General features: G+C 39.8%; 5 protein-coding genes across 5 annotated transcripts; 3 read left to right on the forward strand and 2 right to left on the reverse strand.

Moving 5' to 3' along the window:
- Nucleotides 1-468: 468 nt before the first annotated feature.
- Nucleotides 469-1,538, forward strand: BATDEDRAFT_34266 (uncharacterized protein; the record flags this gene model as incomplete). The annotated part of the gene is made up of 1 exon (XM_006675744.1): nt 469-1,538. One exon carries the CDS (start codon nt 469-471, stop codon nt 1,519-1,521), a length of 1,053 nt encoding a protein of 350 aa, XP_006675807.1. The 3' UTR covers nt 1,522-1,538.
- Nucleotides 1,539-2,352: 814 nt separating this feature from the next.
- Nucleotides 2,353-4,381, forward strand: BATDEDRAFT_22346 (uncharacterized protein; the record flags this gene model as incomplete). The annotated part of the gene is made up of 7 exons (XM_006675477.1): nt 2,353-2,392; nt 2,776-2,865; nt 3,011-3,144; nt 3,379-3,456; nt 3,548-3,694; nt 3,968-4,101; nt 4,309-4,381. 7 exons carry the CDS (start codon nt 2,353-2,355, stop codon nt 4,379-4,381), a joined length of 696 nt encoding a protein of 231 aa, XP_006675540.1.
- Nucleotides 4,382-5,088: 707 nt separating this feature from the next.
- On the forward strand, nt 5,089-6,564 carry BATDEDRAFT_22347 (uncharacterized protein; the record flags this gene model as incomplete). The annotated part of the gene is made up of 3 exons (XM_006675478.1): nt 5,089-5,218; nt 5,823-6,058; nt 6,151-6,564. The coding sequence occupies 3 exons, from the start codon at nt 5,089-5,091 to the stop codon at nt 6,562-6,564; spliced, it is 780 nt and encodes a 259-aa protein (XP_006675541.1).
- A 76-nt stretch (nt 6,565-6,640) lies between these two features.
- BATDEDRAFT_22348 (uncharacterized protein) lies at nt 6,641-9,023 on the reverse strand (the record flags this gene model as incomplete). Its single annotated transcript, XM_006675479.1, has 4 exons — nt 6,641-7,605; nt 7,729-7,939; nt 8,040-8,497; nt 8,840-9,023. The coding sequence occupies 4 exons, from the start codon at nt 9,021-9,023 to the stop codon at nt 6,641-6,643; spliced, it is 1,818 nt and encodes a 605-aa protein (XP_006675542.1).
- Nucleotides 9,024-9,207: 184 nt separating this feature from the next.
- Nucleotides 9,208-15,333, reverse strand: BATDEDRAFT_22349 (uncharacterized protein; the record flags this gene model as incomplete). Its single annotated transcript, XM_006675480.1, has 3 exons — nt 9,208-14,285; nt 14,380-15,253; nt 15,319-15,333. The coding sequence occupies 3 exons, from the start codon at nt 15,331-15,333 to the stop codon at nt 9,208-9,210; spliced, it is 5,967 nt and encodes a 1,988-aa protein (XP_006675543.1).
- Nucleotides 15,334-15,404: the final 71 nt, after the last annotated feature.

The raw sequence follows: 15,404 nt of genomic DNA on the forward strand, positions 1-15,404 counted from the left end.
TTTGATGGTCATTTTGGAGTTTATTGAAAGTAGCAAATCGATTCAAATATAGATCATACAGCCAAACATGATTGTCTCACATTCAAACTCGATATTGTGTGAAGAATGTATTCAAATTCACATGCTCTGAATATTATCAAATTAAGCATTCTTGTGTGAAATCACAGTCAAATTAAGCATTTGTCATGTATTCACATGTATTAGTGACTAGTCAAGTGTCAATACTATCATTCAATTGACTACACTATAGTAGTATATCGACCAACGAGACCAGTTTTGCTGACTGATATTCACTGATACTCACTGATAACTTGATGAAAATGTGTCAAACTATGACTTTTATGACAACACTGTACAAACTGTACGAGTTTAAAAGATTATTGATGGATATTGTCCAATTTGATTGGCGACTGCGCTTATTTTGTTGGTTCGAGTTTCATTTTCTTTCCTTCCAAAAAACAACATCAAATGAATATCGAAACAACAAAGACAGCAACAACACAACTGTTGAATGAATACTACCAAATCAGCACTCAAGCCATACCAACACAGAGAGCCAAGTCTGAATGGCAGGATGACAACAAACGAGGTTTCTTCTTGGGCATCATCCAAGAGGGAGAAACCTCGCACACCACTCAGTTGCACGACCTGCTGGCTGCCAACCAATTTGCAGAGCAGCAAGAGTTCTCAACCAAGGTCCAGTTGGCAGACTCAGAGCATCCTCGTACATTCATTGACGAGATGTTTGAGTACTACATACTGCCATTCCACAAAAATTACAACAGCTCATCCAGCTGCCACACTCCAGCTTCTTCAAGGGCACCATCAAGAACCAACTCTGCTGGAAATATAAGCAATGTCCCAAAAGAGAGTGAGCTGTCTCACAGGGACTTGAAGAATGCTGTCGAGGAAAGAGACGTTGCCTGCTTGTTTTGCTGGGAAGGCAATAAGCGAAAACTTCAAGGAGCACACATCATCGCCCAAAAAAACATTGGAGTAGCGTACAACGAATCCCCAATCCTGTTACGAGCTGGTCTAGCGCAGAAACATCAAGTCCAAAACGGACTGCTCCTTTGCTCTGGATGCCATATCGAATTTGATTCCCTAAAGCAATACGTGGATGTAGTGGATAACAAACTGGTGGTCAAGGTAGTCAATGAGACGAATGATCCAACAAGCGAGAAGCACATGAATTGGGAACGAGCTGTTCGAAATTTACGAGCATTGCGCATTGCTAACGAAGAAGACTGGGCTCGGATTGATAATCGACAAGCAGTCGAATCTAATGGCGAGATGGCATTATACTTTGTTCTTGGCGATCCAACTCTGCAGCCAAACAGAGATGCACTAGAGTTCCACAAGACAGCGTGTCTTATTTGGCGTATGGCTGGTGGTGCAGAATCCGATGATGAGTATTGTCCATATGATGACGATGGCTGTACTCCTGTAGATTACCGGAGTAAGAGCATCGAAAAATGGATGGACTCAAGTGCTACTTTGATTATTGAAAATGTTCAATAAAATTGTGTATTCATTACAAGAGACTGGTTTCTGTTACAGCAATAGTTGTCATTGTAGTGAGTGTGAATACCAACAGTTGATGTTGACACTTGAATTCAAGCAATAATGAAAGCAACTCAAATGTCTCTTTCCATTGCAGTGAGACAGTTTGTCAACCAACAATCTCTCATCAATTGATGACACATTCAGATTCCAGTGATGATATTGTTGCTACCAATGATCGTGGAACTGATAGTGCAGTCTTTTTACACTGTGGTGGAACAACTCGGTATCATGTCAATCATGTCCATCGTTGTGGAAATCACTTGTTAATCTACTCTGAATGAACAACTTTATTTTCCGTGTTTAATCAATGTATCTTTATATCTGCTTGAATAAAGCACTTGTGATTGTTTCTATTTATTGTTCTGGAATTGTGTTTTTGCTTTCTTTACCCTTTTTTACTCTCCTTCTCCTTCTCAAGATCGGAATTCAATGAATAGTACTATCTGTATGTTTTCTGGTCTTTATCCTTGTTTCTTTGATAATAATCTCGATGTCATTGTCACAATTGCTCATTTTCATTTGGGTTGCAATGATTCCAATTCCGTATGCGTTCAAGATATTCATTGTGGGTATTGATTTCGAAATTCATTGTATAATATTACCCAACACAATAATTTCATGTAAATACATTAGTCTTTTCATGTAGCGGTTCAAGAGTATATTCCACTAACTCGACAATTTCACGCTTGTTACGATCTCCATTTGAAATATTTAAATGGATTATATTCGAACTCAGATTAAAGCCGGGAATATATTTCTTGGGATAGATACATGACTGAAAATAAAATGACAATCAGCCATCCATTTACAAAAAAATATTTGCAATGTGCAATCTGCTACATTGGCATATTCTCACATCTAATTCAGTGCTTCCAATGCTTTTATATTTTGATATGTCAGAAATGTGCTGTCAAAATGAATTGAGATATCCAGCTTGTAGAACTAGCTTACTCTTCAACAAGCAACTTGAAAATCAGATTCTTTTTGGGAAATGCAAACATTCTTGTCCAATGAACAGTTTGAAGTGGGATATTGATTCCCACTCGGAAATCTGCGCTTACGCTCCACAGCAATCAAAACATTTGATATTGGTTTGGTGTTCAATTCGGGTATATACTGCAAAATGTAGCGACCAAAGAAACAATTCAGTTTAATCCATCTGGTAGTACTTCATTTTTCAATGCAAACTGCCATTGATTAATACATCAGTTGATAGTATTCTGGAACAACTAACTGGCGACGATATCATTGACCGACTGAAACGTCGAATTCAAAGTGGAGCGTTGAGAGCATATATGAGTACGTTCTTTTGTCGACTCCACTACGTGAAATGTCTGCTGGTTCACCATTAGTATTGCCAGATTTCATCAAAAACACCAAATATTGTGTCATTTGAAGATGCACCCAATAATCTTTGGTTCTGGTATTGTCTTGCTCATGATAGAAATGCCAGAAAAAGATGACATAGATTGTCAAGAAATGCCAGAGTTGTTTCACGATTACTACGGCATCAAGATAAATAAAGATTATTCTGGGATTGACGTTAAACACCCGAATGATATCGAAAAACATTATTCTGTAAGCATCAATGTGTACAGATTCAACAGCAACAAACCAATGATGAAAAGACATTCAGATAAACACTACAAACAAATATGGATCACAGACATATATACCAATTTAAAACTCATACCCATCACTTGTATTGTATCAAAAACATCAACCAATTGACCAAAGTCTTTGAATGTGCTGAATGCCATGCATTTGAGTGAGTTCAAGAAAATCAACCGACACTTGTTAATGTGTAATCAGGGCAAACCAAAGATACTATTCGATAATGGAAACTATCAACCCAAGACTGGTGTTTTTGACATGTTTGAAGCAAATACGGTGTGTGCTGCTCAAGATCTGAGACACTGTCCTTGTTTCATTTCATTTCCTATGATTTCCTATGATTTCCTATGATTTCAATGATTTCAAGACTTGGTTAAAGCATTGTCAATTGGATACAGATTCAAAGTTGCAGTATCTTGTAATACACGAGTTGTCAAGCATCAGTTTTATGGGCAGTGAGAAAACAACCCCAGAGCTTATTCATGTAGATGGAACGACTGAAAAAGCATTGGATGTAATGATGATCAAGATGATCAAGATGAATAACATACAAATGAAATATCTACATGATCTGTATCCAAGTACACAGAGTTGTTTATATATATTGATAGGTTTGAAGTTGTCAAGGCATGAAAGTCGTTGCGCAACAAATTGCTGGAATGGCTGGATGTGTTGTCAGTATACGACTTCAACTCGGGTTCGTATGATATTAATGCCATCAAGAAATATCTCACGCAAGTCCTGATAAAGCACACAAAGGCATGACAACGTTTCCAAATACGAACAGTTGTGGATTCGTAGCATTGAGCAAGAATTGGGTCGGGACATTGAACAGAACAAAACGATTGCAAAGTACAATGTAGACGGCTATGATGACAAAACGAATACTGTTCGAGTTCAACGGATGCTTTTTTCACGGTTGTAATAGGTGATACAAGTCTGATGATATTACCCATTGACGGGTGATTGATGAATATCTTGTATCAAACTACCATGCAAATCAAGCACATCTCACAAGCAAATGGGTTACAAAGTTGAATGTTTGGGGATGCGAATTTCAACTTTCGGAAACACTGAAATGGGCAGCATCATCAAATGTAACAATAATTACCAAATGATTTCAAACAGGTCGTTTACATCCAAAGACACTCTGTCATACTTGTCACCCAATACCTCACAGTACCTCACAGTACATCCATAGATCAGTTCTTGACAGTATTCAATGCTGAAATGCAAATGGGTGGATTTACCCAGAGTAACCCAGAATATATACAAGAACGCGACGGAAAACTAGCTGATATGCTTCGATATTGTTTTAAAATCAAGCAAACGATTTGATCAGACATTACAATTGAAAGTCCAGTTGGATTTGGAAATTACAATATTGGATGGTACACATGAATTGGAACCATTATCCTGTAATGGCTTTTGTTTGATGGAACTAGTTCTTTGATAACTTTATAAATCAACGGAAAATAAAAGTTTATCGAGGTAAATTCGTACTAGAGACATTTGGAGTGATTTGTGGGTTATTGCAAAACGATTAAACTAATCGCAACACATTCCAAAGCGTCGATGCTTGCGACGTCTTTTTTGCCAATCAATCGAGACTCGGAAGATCAATACTCTGCTTGGATCAACCTTCAATCTTGATACGCTACAAACATTCAGCAAAAGTCCATTGATTGTCATAATTGTGATTACAAGATGACTTTCAAAGTTGGTTCAAGAGATAGTCGAGACTCACAAGATGAGCAAACCAGTACTCTGCCAAATGGCATAAACAGCATGATCATATCTGGACACTTTCCAATAATACTCATAAATTAACCCACAGATCAAGGACATTTCAAAACACAGAATCACTGAACCGACAGTGTGCTCATTCCGAATAATCACCATGATTTCATGAATCAATCTGGATACCATCAGTTGTCCCAACACGATCGATTGACTAAAAGGATGGATTACGAACAAAAGAACCTGGATCATTTGCAAAATGAACAGCGCAACAATACTATTTTACAGGAATATCAACGTATTGATCAAACCCGCAATGCACATATTCAAGCCATGGAGCAGTTGAATCATGTCTCTGGGATGGTTTTTTGCCAGATTGTCAGATTTGCTTCGGAATTACCGAACAATAAGGAGTAATGTTGAATCTATGTAGGCCGAGCATTACTTTTTGACACCAGGATTTAATGGTGCCAAAACCAACAAAATGGACTGTTGTCGATAATGGTTTCCGGTTCCGAGTGTAAACATGGTTACTTTTATCATGATGTCCATTGAAACTATCCGCGATAATCAAATATTGCTGGATCAGATCAATTGGGCAGTAAATCTAAGTTGATTCACTCCAAGACAAGCATTATTATAGATCTGGCACAAAATATTCGACATGATTCCTAACAAAATGGATTTTGTTTGCTGCCTACCAGCAATCTACTCAACTGTCTACCACGAGAAAAAGTAATTTTGAGCAAGTTGTAGTACATTCTAAAGTAAACAACGATCAAGAAAACTGGTATCATTTGGTGCCTTGTACATACACTTGTACTTGTCAAATCCATTCTTTCCCATCATCCACCATCCATCTCGTTCACTTTTAAATCTCAACAATGATCAAAACTATCCAGGCTCACTGAATATTACCATCACATATACCTTACAGGCTACGGATCTAGTAGTTCAAATCGAGGCAATAATGGATACAGATCAGCCCGACAGTTTACAGACATATGTGAATCTTACCACGCATCCATACTTTAATCTCGACGGGATGGTAAACCCAACTGTACTGGATCACACAATTGACATGGCTGGCGTAAAAGGTGTTCTTGAACTAGACGATACTCAGATTCCTACAGGAAAAGTGTTGGACTGCACGGATTTTGCTGATCAAGATATTGGGTTTGCCCAGATCCATACAAAACCCGATTACTTTTACCAATCACACATCCACAGACTATTGCAAATGGATTGGAATGTATTGTGCGATTTGGCGGTGTGGATCACTTTTATTTGAAATCCCATTCTACCAAAACAAAATCCGATCATGGGTTGGATTCAAAATTGAAATATTGCGACCTAGGTCCGCCTGTAATGCGGCTAGCCTCTCATGCATCTGGAATCGCGTTGGAGATGTATACCGATGCACTAGGCATTCAAGTCTATACCTCGAATTGGTTAGATGTATCACTTTCTGCAAAAAAATCCAGCCAGCCAAGCAATGCTCAGTATGGACGATTTTCTGCTGTATGTTTTGAGCCTTCTGCACCACCCAATTCCATCAACAATCCAGCCTATCGCCATTTGGTTGTCATGGATAAACATAATCCCTGGACACAAACAAGTATATACCGTGTTATGTTGATATAATAGTGCTGAAATAATACTTTGTGATCTACTGTGTTTCATTTCAGAATAAACCCATTATATCAAGCAAATACAAGTTTTATGAACGAGCATGTGTAGCCCAAAGTCGCCGTCCAATCAACGCAGATATAATAATTACAAAAATAACTCTCCAAGGCGGTTTAACAATTTTGTGCAACCATGAAACTATTCCAGCAGGAGGTGGAGAAGAAGGATGCTCCGACTCTGGTTCAAAAGATGACGTAAGACTGGATTGGGAAGTTGAAGGTGAAAGGACCATAGATTTTGAAGCAATAGCGTTTTGAAACCGAGGTTTTCTTGCAAAAAAATGAGTACGAGAGCGATGACCAAAAATACGGGTATATAAATAGGGGATCCAACTAGTACTTTGGGAAGGTAAAGTACTGGAAGATGTAGTCGTGGTTTGTGAATTGTGTTTCAACAGAGTTGTGCTTGATCTAGTAATTGGTCGAAAGTGTCGTTCTTGTGAAGTAGTGTCTGACAACTGAATAGGAGTAGATGGGCGTGATAAATGGTCAAAATAAGGATTTGAGCGATTAATCGATGCGTCAGGCGTAGCTGAGAGTTTAAAATTGGTCAGAGAGGTGAGCGATCGTGAACTTGGTGTCCGTGGCAACCCAGATCCAGAGCGGTATTCCTGAACCCGCAATAGCAATTGTAGATCTGCAGCAGATCTCACTGATATAGGAGGAAACGTCGGGGTTCGTGAATGGTGTGGCTCTGACATGTCTGTGCCATACGCTGAAGAAGATGACAAGGAAAATGCACTTTGTGCATCAAACCAGGTTTCATGGACTGTAGAAACAGGTGACATGAAAGAAGCAGGCATTGGGGATTGAAGCATGCCCGCTCTCTGTGTTTCAAAATCAAAATCATCAATCTCTTCGTCTTTGCAAGCCAGACGATCCATCATACATTCATGTGCTCGTGTTTGCTGTATAGGTGGAACAGACGATCCAAAAGAAGTAATGATTGGACATATGTAAGGAGACAATGGTAAAGCACAATCCAATCCGCCAACCGCTGCAAATTGAAAATAAATGTGATTGGAGTTTAGTATTCAAACTTGTAAAGATACACCAACATATGGCCAGAATAATCTGAATATCTAGCTAGATAGCCAAAATTAAACACGATACAGCTTACATATGGGTATGCATTCAGGTGGAATATAATCAATCAGTTCGGGTGTCGATATAAATCGGAGTTTCTCTGTTGCATCTGCACTCAATCCAGTTCGCAACACGCTCCATATGCCGGCATGAATCCATCCATAATTGAGTACCAAGACCTGTCCGATAAATTGCGGAAAATGCTTTTGAAAAATCTCCAAAAAGAGTGGCAAAAGCTCGTAATTCTAATTTTGGTTTAGGTTTAATTAGCCAAAACCCTATATTGTCAAGTGTTGGTATCGACGCAATCGATAAATAAAACCAAAGCAATATCAATAGGCTTACAATATTGGACATTCCAAATCCAGAGAGATCGACTACGACTGTACATTGAAAGAATATTGGGACTGGTTCATTGCTACACGTAGATGCTTTTAGTGATGAAAGATCTGACAACGCACTAGCGGGAGCAATACTGGGATCGTTTTGATTGAGGCTTTGAATCCACCGTCGTCCGACCTCAAGAATGAAGATGACACACAAGCGCAAATCTTCCAACTCTGTTCCATCGCTGGAAGGGATAAAATGCCGAGGTGTGATATGTAGCACCGGCAGTCCTTTGAGATCTGTTTTCCAAAATTGAAATAATCCTTTCTGAAGATATTCCACAGTGCGAGGACTAAGCATTTCAAAACAAAGTTGCGATAGATTATGTGTCAGTCGCCAGTCAATATGTGCTATCAATGCTGCCTGTGTATTGGCCATACTAAATTTGTGTTTTTTGAAGAACCGTAGTAGTAAGGCTACAAATAGTGTACGCATTAGCTTTAGCATGAGTTTACCGATTGAGATATAGGAGCAAATATCAAAATTGAATAAACAAGACTAGGCCATGCTAGGATATTTTTATAGACGCAGTAAATGCTAGAGGTTTTAACCCAGAGAATGGATATTGAATGCCGAGACATCAAACTTGGATAATAGAATTCCAACGGACATGTGGAGCCAAATCACACAAGATTGCGGGATTCAACTAAAGCAGCTTGCACAACTCTGCAAGAATTGATTGTATGTTGAGTCTAGTCACTAGTGTAACCCAATCCAAATAAATTGATCAAGACCATGTCATATATTTATGAGCTCACCCTTGTCGAGAATGAGCTCTGCAAAATGCACGAGTTCGTGAGCAGACAAACTCAAAGAAGTCCTATTCTGAGTAATGCTCTCTTCCAGAAAACATTGCAACTCGGCAATATGTGCAGCATGTTTATCATATAAAATCTGATACTCTTCTAATTGATGTTGAGTAGCAGCAGATTTCTGGACCATTGATGTTGATGCACTGATATGAATGGCGACAGCAGAATTTTTATTGGCGAATTCAAAAATGGTTGAAATTTGGCGTTTTCTAGCCTTTTCATGCCCACTGGCACCAGCTGTAAATTGGATTCCCAAACAAGTGAATAATTTTGTACATTGTATCTGAAATAATATGACAAGCTTTGGACTGAAATCAGTCATAAGAAAAAGATTCAAATGATACTCCGCTTTGAGAGAGCTGCTTATCAAGTAATCCAGTACCATTTTCCGACAGAAAAGACGACGACAGATATTCTGAAAAGGCGGCTTCGTCATTGCCTGCAAACATGACGCCATTGTCCAGATTCGCAATCTCATCCAGTCCAATAGGTTTCATTGGCATCATGGAAAATCGTTTGAACATGGCTTTTGCTTCCCCAGCTCGATCGACAGCAGGCTTTGGTAATTCACTTTGCGTATCAACAGTTTTTGAAATTACATTGTCCTCTTTTATAGTATCACGCAATGGAAAGGGTATCGTGGCTACAGGTTGAACGATCGAGCCACTGGCATTCAAAACTTCCGCTGATGCTGTAGTCTTTTGAGCAAGTTTGGCTGCCTCTCTTTCGGCCTTGATAATTGCTCTACGTTGCTTCTCCAGCGCAGCCTTCTTTTCCCTTGAAATTCGCTTGCGTTCCATTTCTCTTCTATTACGCAAATCTATCACAGAGCTTTTGAATCCTTGCATGAATAGATCCAAGGTAGTATAAAAGTACCCAGGCACCTTGCAACTGTCAGACGGTTTTTTTGGACGTTTCGTTGGGTCTAGACAAGGCGTGATATACTCGTCCTGGTCTTCGCCAAAGTATTGCAAAGCATCACTCCACGCATTAACAAAACAATTAAACTGAGTCACGACAGTATGAATATATCGATCTGCCTCGTTTAGTACGCTGGTCAGAAGCTGCTTGAACTGTGCGTCAATACCAAACCTACTTCTATCGTCAATACACAACTCGCGTAGATTCGTAGCAGTAACCTGCATGGCAGTGACTTGCGCCACTAATGCAAGAATATCAAATTGCCGAACAGTGGTCAAGTCTGCAAACTCGTCCGAAATATCCAGCACTGAAGAAAACTCGGAATCTTGCACCATTTCTACCAAAAAAGTCATGAGACTCCATTTTCCATCAGCACTCTTCACATCCTTCAATCTTGCTAGTCCTTCAATTTTGAACCCAATCGCTCGAGCTTCTTTTCCCATCCATGGACGATAGCTTGATGCATTGTTCCCGCTTCCATACTCGTAATTCGTCAGATTGCCCAATTGAAGCACTGTGCGCAACAAGATCTTGAAATTTTCCGACAAGCAAAACTGTCGCGATACTTCTGCAAGAGCATGAAACTTTGAATGAACTTCCTCAGCTTCTAAAGGAAGCTGGATTTTGAATAGAAATGCTAAAATTTGATGTGTGATGTGTTTGAATTTACTTGCTGCAACGGCAAATGCTTCTGCGGGAGCAAGAGGTAGCTGAGGTTCAGTAGGCTCTTCAATACGCTTTTTTGCCACAGATGAAAGGTATTGTCTTACAAGTATCAACTCATCTGTTGTAGGCAAGAGTCCTTGAATAGTGATCAAGTCATCAAAAGACAGCTTTGATTCATTCATCGCTCGAATAGCTGTAAAAAGGTCATCTGTGTTTAATCCTCTTCGCGTAAATCTTGATAATCCAATAGCAATATTGTTTGCACGGCGAATATCGAGAAAAGTAGAGAATCGAGCCTTTTGCACCATCTTGGATTTGCTAGAAGTTTGATTTTTGTCTTGGCCTGGAATGATACAAAAAAGCTCTTCAAAGCGTTTTACATCAAGTTGAACAGATCTCTCGGTGAGAGTCGACGAAGTGGAAGTCGAGTTCAAGGCTAATTCGGACCAAACAGTGTTTTTTCCATTACGAATCTCATTCCAATGAAGTTTGGCTCGTGCACGAATTTTCGGTGCGGTATTAGATGGTGTAGATGTTGAAACTCCTGTTTTAAATGATGGTGGTGGAGGAGGAGGAGGAGCAAGTGGTGGTGGAGGTGGTGGAGGTGGAGGTGGAGGAGCTTCTATCTGTACAGTAGCATCCTTGACTGTGTCTAGTTCATCAAATACAGGTGGTAACGGAGGAGCAAAAGGTGGTGCAGGTGGTGAACCAGGTGGAGTAGTCGTGGATGGAAGATCTCCAAGCTCAAATAGTTTAGCATCAACAAGATTAATCTTCAAATCAATTACTTTTGTTGCAGCGCGACCAGACTTATCAACCGCTTGCCCAGTAGTTGCGTCGTATGACTCGACTACACGCACAGTAGAGCTTGTTAAATCTTCCGATTTGCGTTGTACACTTGCCTTCTTGTTGTCAATCAAAGGGTTAGCATCAGCATCAAAAGTGGTGCAAGAAGCTATAGACTCATTCACTTCGATAGCCTCAATCTTGGCATCGTTTTTCAATTGAATCTTTTCTTGAATTTCAGACTCGGTATGTGTATCAGCATTTTGAGAGAGATCATTGCTGGTTTGAGAACGATCAGATCTAGTATCGCTTATTGTGTCGTCATCAGATCCCTCATTATACTTTTTTACGGGAGGTGTAGGCCAAGCCATAGGCTTTGCTTTTTCATCTCCGTTGAGCCCTTTCAAAAGTGGTAAAGGCCATGCATTTGGTCCCTTGGACATTCCAAGAACTTTTCTCCTTGTAGCTGCGTCATCACTTTGTTTATATACCCCACCAGATATAGTACTGCTGCTTCTTTCGCGAAGTGTTGGCTGCGGAGTCCGAAATTGAGTTGCAGCCACCATTGATTTTCCTTTGCGCATCATATTGATTTCGTGTAAATGATTGGCATTGACATCAAACGTGTCAATCTCAAGTGATTCAGAGGTTGCCTGTGACGGTAGCTGTTCCTGTTCTTTGATACATGACAAAGAGTGTGCGGAAGCATTTTCCAAAGGATCAGTACTCGGCACATCAATTCCAGAAGTCGGTGAAGGCTGTACATCTGACTTTTCCTTTGTAGAAAGGTGCGGTTCATCATTTTTACAATTTTCAGTGTGTGGAGCGTGGTAATTCAACACCAAATCCGTTGCATCTCCATCGCTTATAGTGGGCGTTTCCACTATAATAATATCAGTTGCAGAAGAACTGCAACCTGATAGGGGAGAGTTTGGAGCAATTGGTGTGGTTTGATCACTTTTAGAACAGTCCAAAAATATGGTGACCTCATCCGCGTCAGACGTAGCAGAGTTTATGCTTCGTGATGCTCCTAATAAGCTGTTTAGTCTAACACTAGATGATGGCGTACGAATCGTGGTATGATTCAAAGGAAGCATACGTTTTGACATATTGCTCTGTACCAAGTCAGTATCTGATGATGTATTGTCGTGACTAAAGTTTGACCGCGAATCTGTAACCAAAGCATGTCCCACTCGTTTTTCAGAAGTTCCTTGCATTGATTGTGGCAAAGATATATTACTTGTTCGTTGAACCAGCTCATTTAAATCATTAACAGGGGAAAATGTACGTGTTGTGCTGGATGTTCCTGATTCATTACTGTGGTTGGTATGGCGCGAGTGAAAAGAATCACCACTAGTTCGTATTGTAGTCTGTAACTCATCATTAGTGACAACTGATGAAGATCTAGCTCGTTCTGATATACGACTAGATTGGTTTAAAAGAAGTTCAAGGCGTCTTGCACTGTTAGCAGCTCGTTGTAGTGACAAATGCGAATTGCTGATATGTGACATGACTGAGTTTACTGATTGGACAGGATCGTGATTAGACGAAATCGTGGATGACCGAGATACAAAAGAATCAGCCGAGCGATCAGATGCTTGGTCAAGAGAAGGATTAGCATTTGCATTCAATACCAACTGAGAGCCAAGAAATTCTGAACTAGTATCAATAGTAAAAGAGTTTTTTTGAAGAGTATCGGAAGCTGGTGCAGGTGTGTCTACCATATTGCGTTGCTGAACAGCCTGTGAAGATAGTGAAGATAGCGAAGATGAATGGCCATCCAAAGAGCCAGTGTTTCTTGGCATTGAGCTTATCTGCCGAAGCCGAGTATGAGGAAGTGAAGCACCACTGCGTGCGCTACTATAAGAACTGGTGTTACTGCGTCGTGAACTAGATAAAGCGGTTGCTTTCAGCAAAGGATGTTCATTACACAAAAATTTAGCAAGTGTCTCGGCACGAGCAACATTATTTTCAGTTTGTTGAAGAGCATAGCACGCAAGAACGTAATGATATCCTTTAGCTTCAAGTGCTTCCATATTCGCCTGATCAACCTTGAGCAAGTGATAGCAAACGAATCTAGACAGACATTTAATCAACGAGGTACCTAGCGATCTTTCATACGACAAATTTGGTGTACCATCAATCGAGATATTATTAGGTATATGCCGCTGTGATCGTGCCTGACTTTGAGGACTGTCAGTAATCACTATATCAATTGTGAAATTGGCAGGAAAGCGACGTTCAGCAATATCATGAGGTGATAAATCCAAGTCTGCAGCTCCAATACGAATAATTCCACTTGTAGGCATAAATCCTGAATTAAACGAAAAACTGACCATAGTTATCACGGGAGATTTTGTATTGGATGAGAGTTTTGAAGAAGTAACCAGTGATGCTTCTGGAGTGTGAAATATCCGTAGTTGAATATCTCTTTGAAGTAACAAGACGGTATTCAATGGAACTTGAAACACGACTGAATTCAAGGTGCGTTGAATATGTGATGTGATGCTTGCTGATGAGCGTGAAGAGGCTCTATGAGTACAAAATACCAATTTACCACTTTCATAAATTTCAATACCAGGATTGCTAGACTCTTTTCCGTCAAAATTGGGAATGCCGTTCATGACAATGTGATGAAGTCGAATTGGATCTGGGTTAGGGACAACCCCATTGGTATTCATGACATGATCCATGTAATTGATATATCGGTCCATACTAACTGTTACCCAGCTACGATCCTTCTTTGATCTTCGATAAACAAAGTAATCGAATGCTTCTTTTACATCTGGAATAATGTCAGCAAATCGAAGATATGTTGCAATTGCAAGACCTGTTCGAGCAAGTCCGTTTGTACAATGCACTATAGCCACATTATCGGGATCAAGATTAAGCCATGCATGAATAGAGCGACTAAAATCCAGCAGAGTCTTGATGTTTAAATGAAATGCTTTTGAAAGTGGAAAAGCAAGTACTCGATGATGAAACGAATCTGAAGAATAAGTCCCCTGTGCTGTATCTCCTATATTTCAATAAAAAAATAGATATATTGCCGAGTCAGCATCTCAACAACTGCTCAATATGCAGCATATTTTGACAAAACTGATAATACGAACCAGCAAGATTCCAAATCATGTATTTTTGGGGATATCTGGTATCTAAAAAACGACACAAATCGGCAATGTGATTCCTGTGGTTTGTAATACTAGATGAAAGCTTGCATGGCAAACCACACGCGATAATCCTATTGGTGATTCGGCAGACATCAATACGTTTAATTAACTGCAAAAACAAAGAATCTTGAGGAAGGTCGGGCAGTTTCTGACCAGAGAAAAGTGTGGTATTTAATGATGCATGTGTTGATTTTAGTGCACCATGTTCAGTATTGCTTGCATTGGATGGAAGAAATAGGCCCGATGAGTTTCTAGTGGAATGGCGACTGGCAGAAACAAAGTGCGACTCTTTGTAGAAATCGTCCTGTTGAATAAATCGACGCTCGTATTCCTTTGACTTGAGCGAGCCTTCCCACATGGTATTTTCCAATGCATCAAGTATGCGTGCATTAGCAGTATGATTAGAATGAGATGAGTCTTGATTCGCTGTTGGTGTTGCTTGATGACGCTTATTGGAGTCTGAAGCTGCTGGTGTGAGTGAGCTGTCTTTAGCTGCTGATTGATTCTGTGGATAAGGAGATGCATTTGTATTGCTTTTAGTAGATCTATTATTACTACCAATGGTTTCATCCTTGGAGGAGATAGTTGCATGTGTAGAAGCCACTATTTCAGGATTCAAACGATGACGATCAGAGTGCTTGATAGCATCAACAGAGTAATGCAAGTCCGGGAATGTGTTTTCATTAAAAGCAACTCCGATACTATCATCGTTTCTGCTGTAGTGGCTGTTCTCCTGTTTAATACCATTCGAGGCTTCAAGACTGGCCGTCTGAATGCCTTCAAGACTGTTTTTGGAAAGAATTCGAGCGCATATGGCCTTGATATTGATATGATTAGTAACCTCAGCAAAAGCCAGTTTCCATCAATGGTAGTAGTGCTTACCTGTATAACAGACATTTGTTAATAAGAGTGGCAATAGTAGAAGCTTTGGATTTTATTGTTGGTGTGGATCGCATTCGCTCAACATT

This window comes from Batrachochytrium dendrobatidis (genome assembly GCF_000203795.2).
Source record: "Batrachochytrium dendrobatidis JAM81 unplaced genomic scaffold BATDEscaffold_1, whole genome shotgun sequence".
NCBI lineage: Eukaryota > Fungi > Chytridiomycota > Chytridiomycetes > Rhizophydiales > Batrachochytrium > Batrachochytrium dendrobatidis.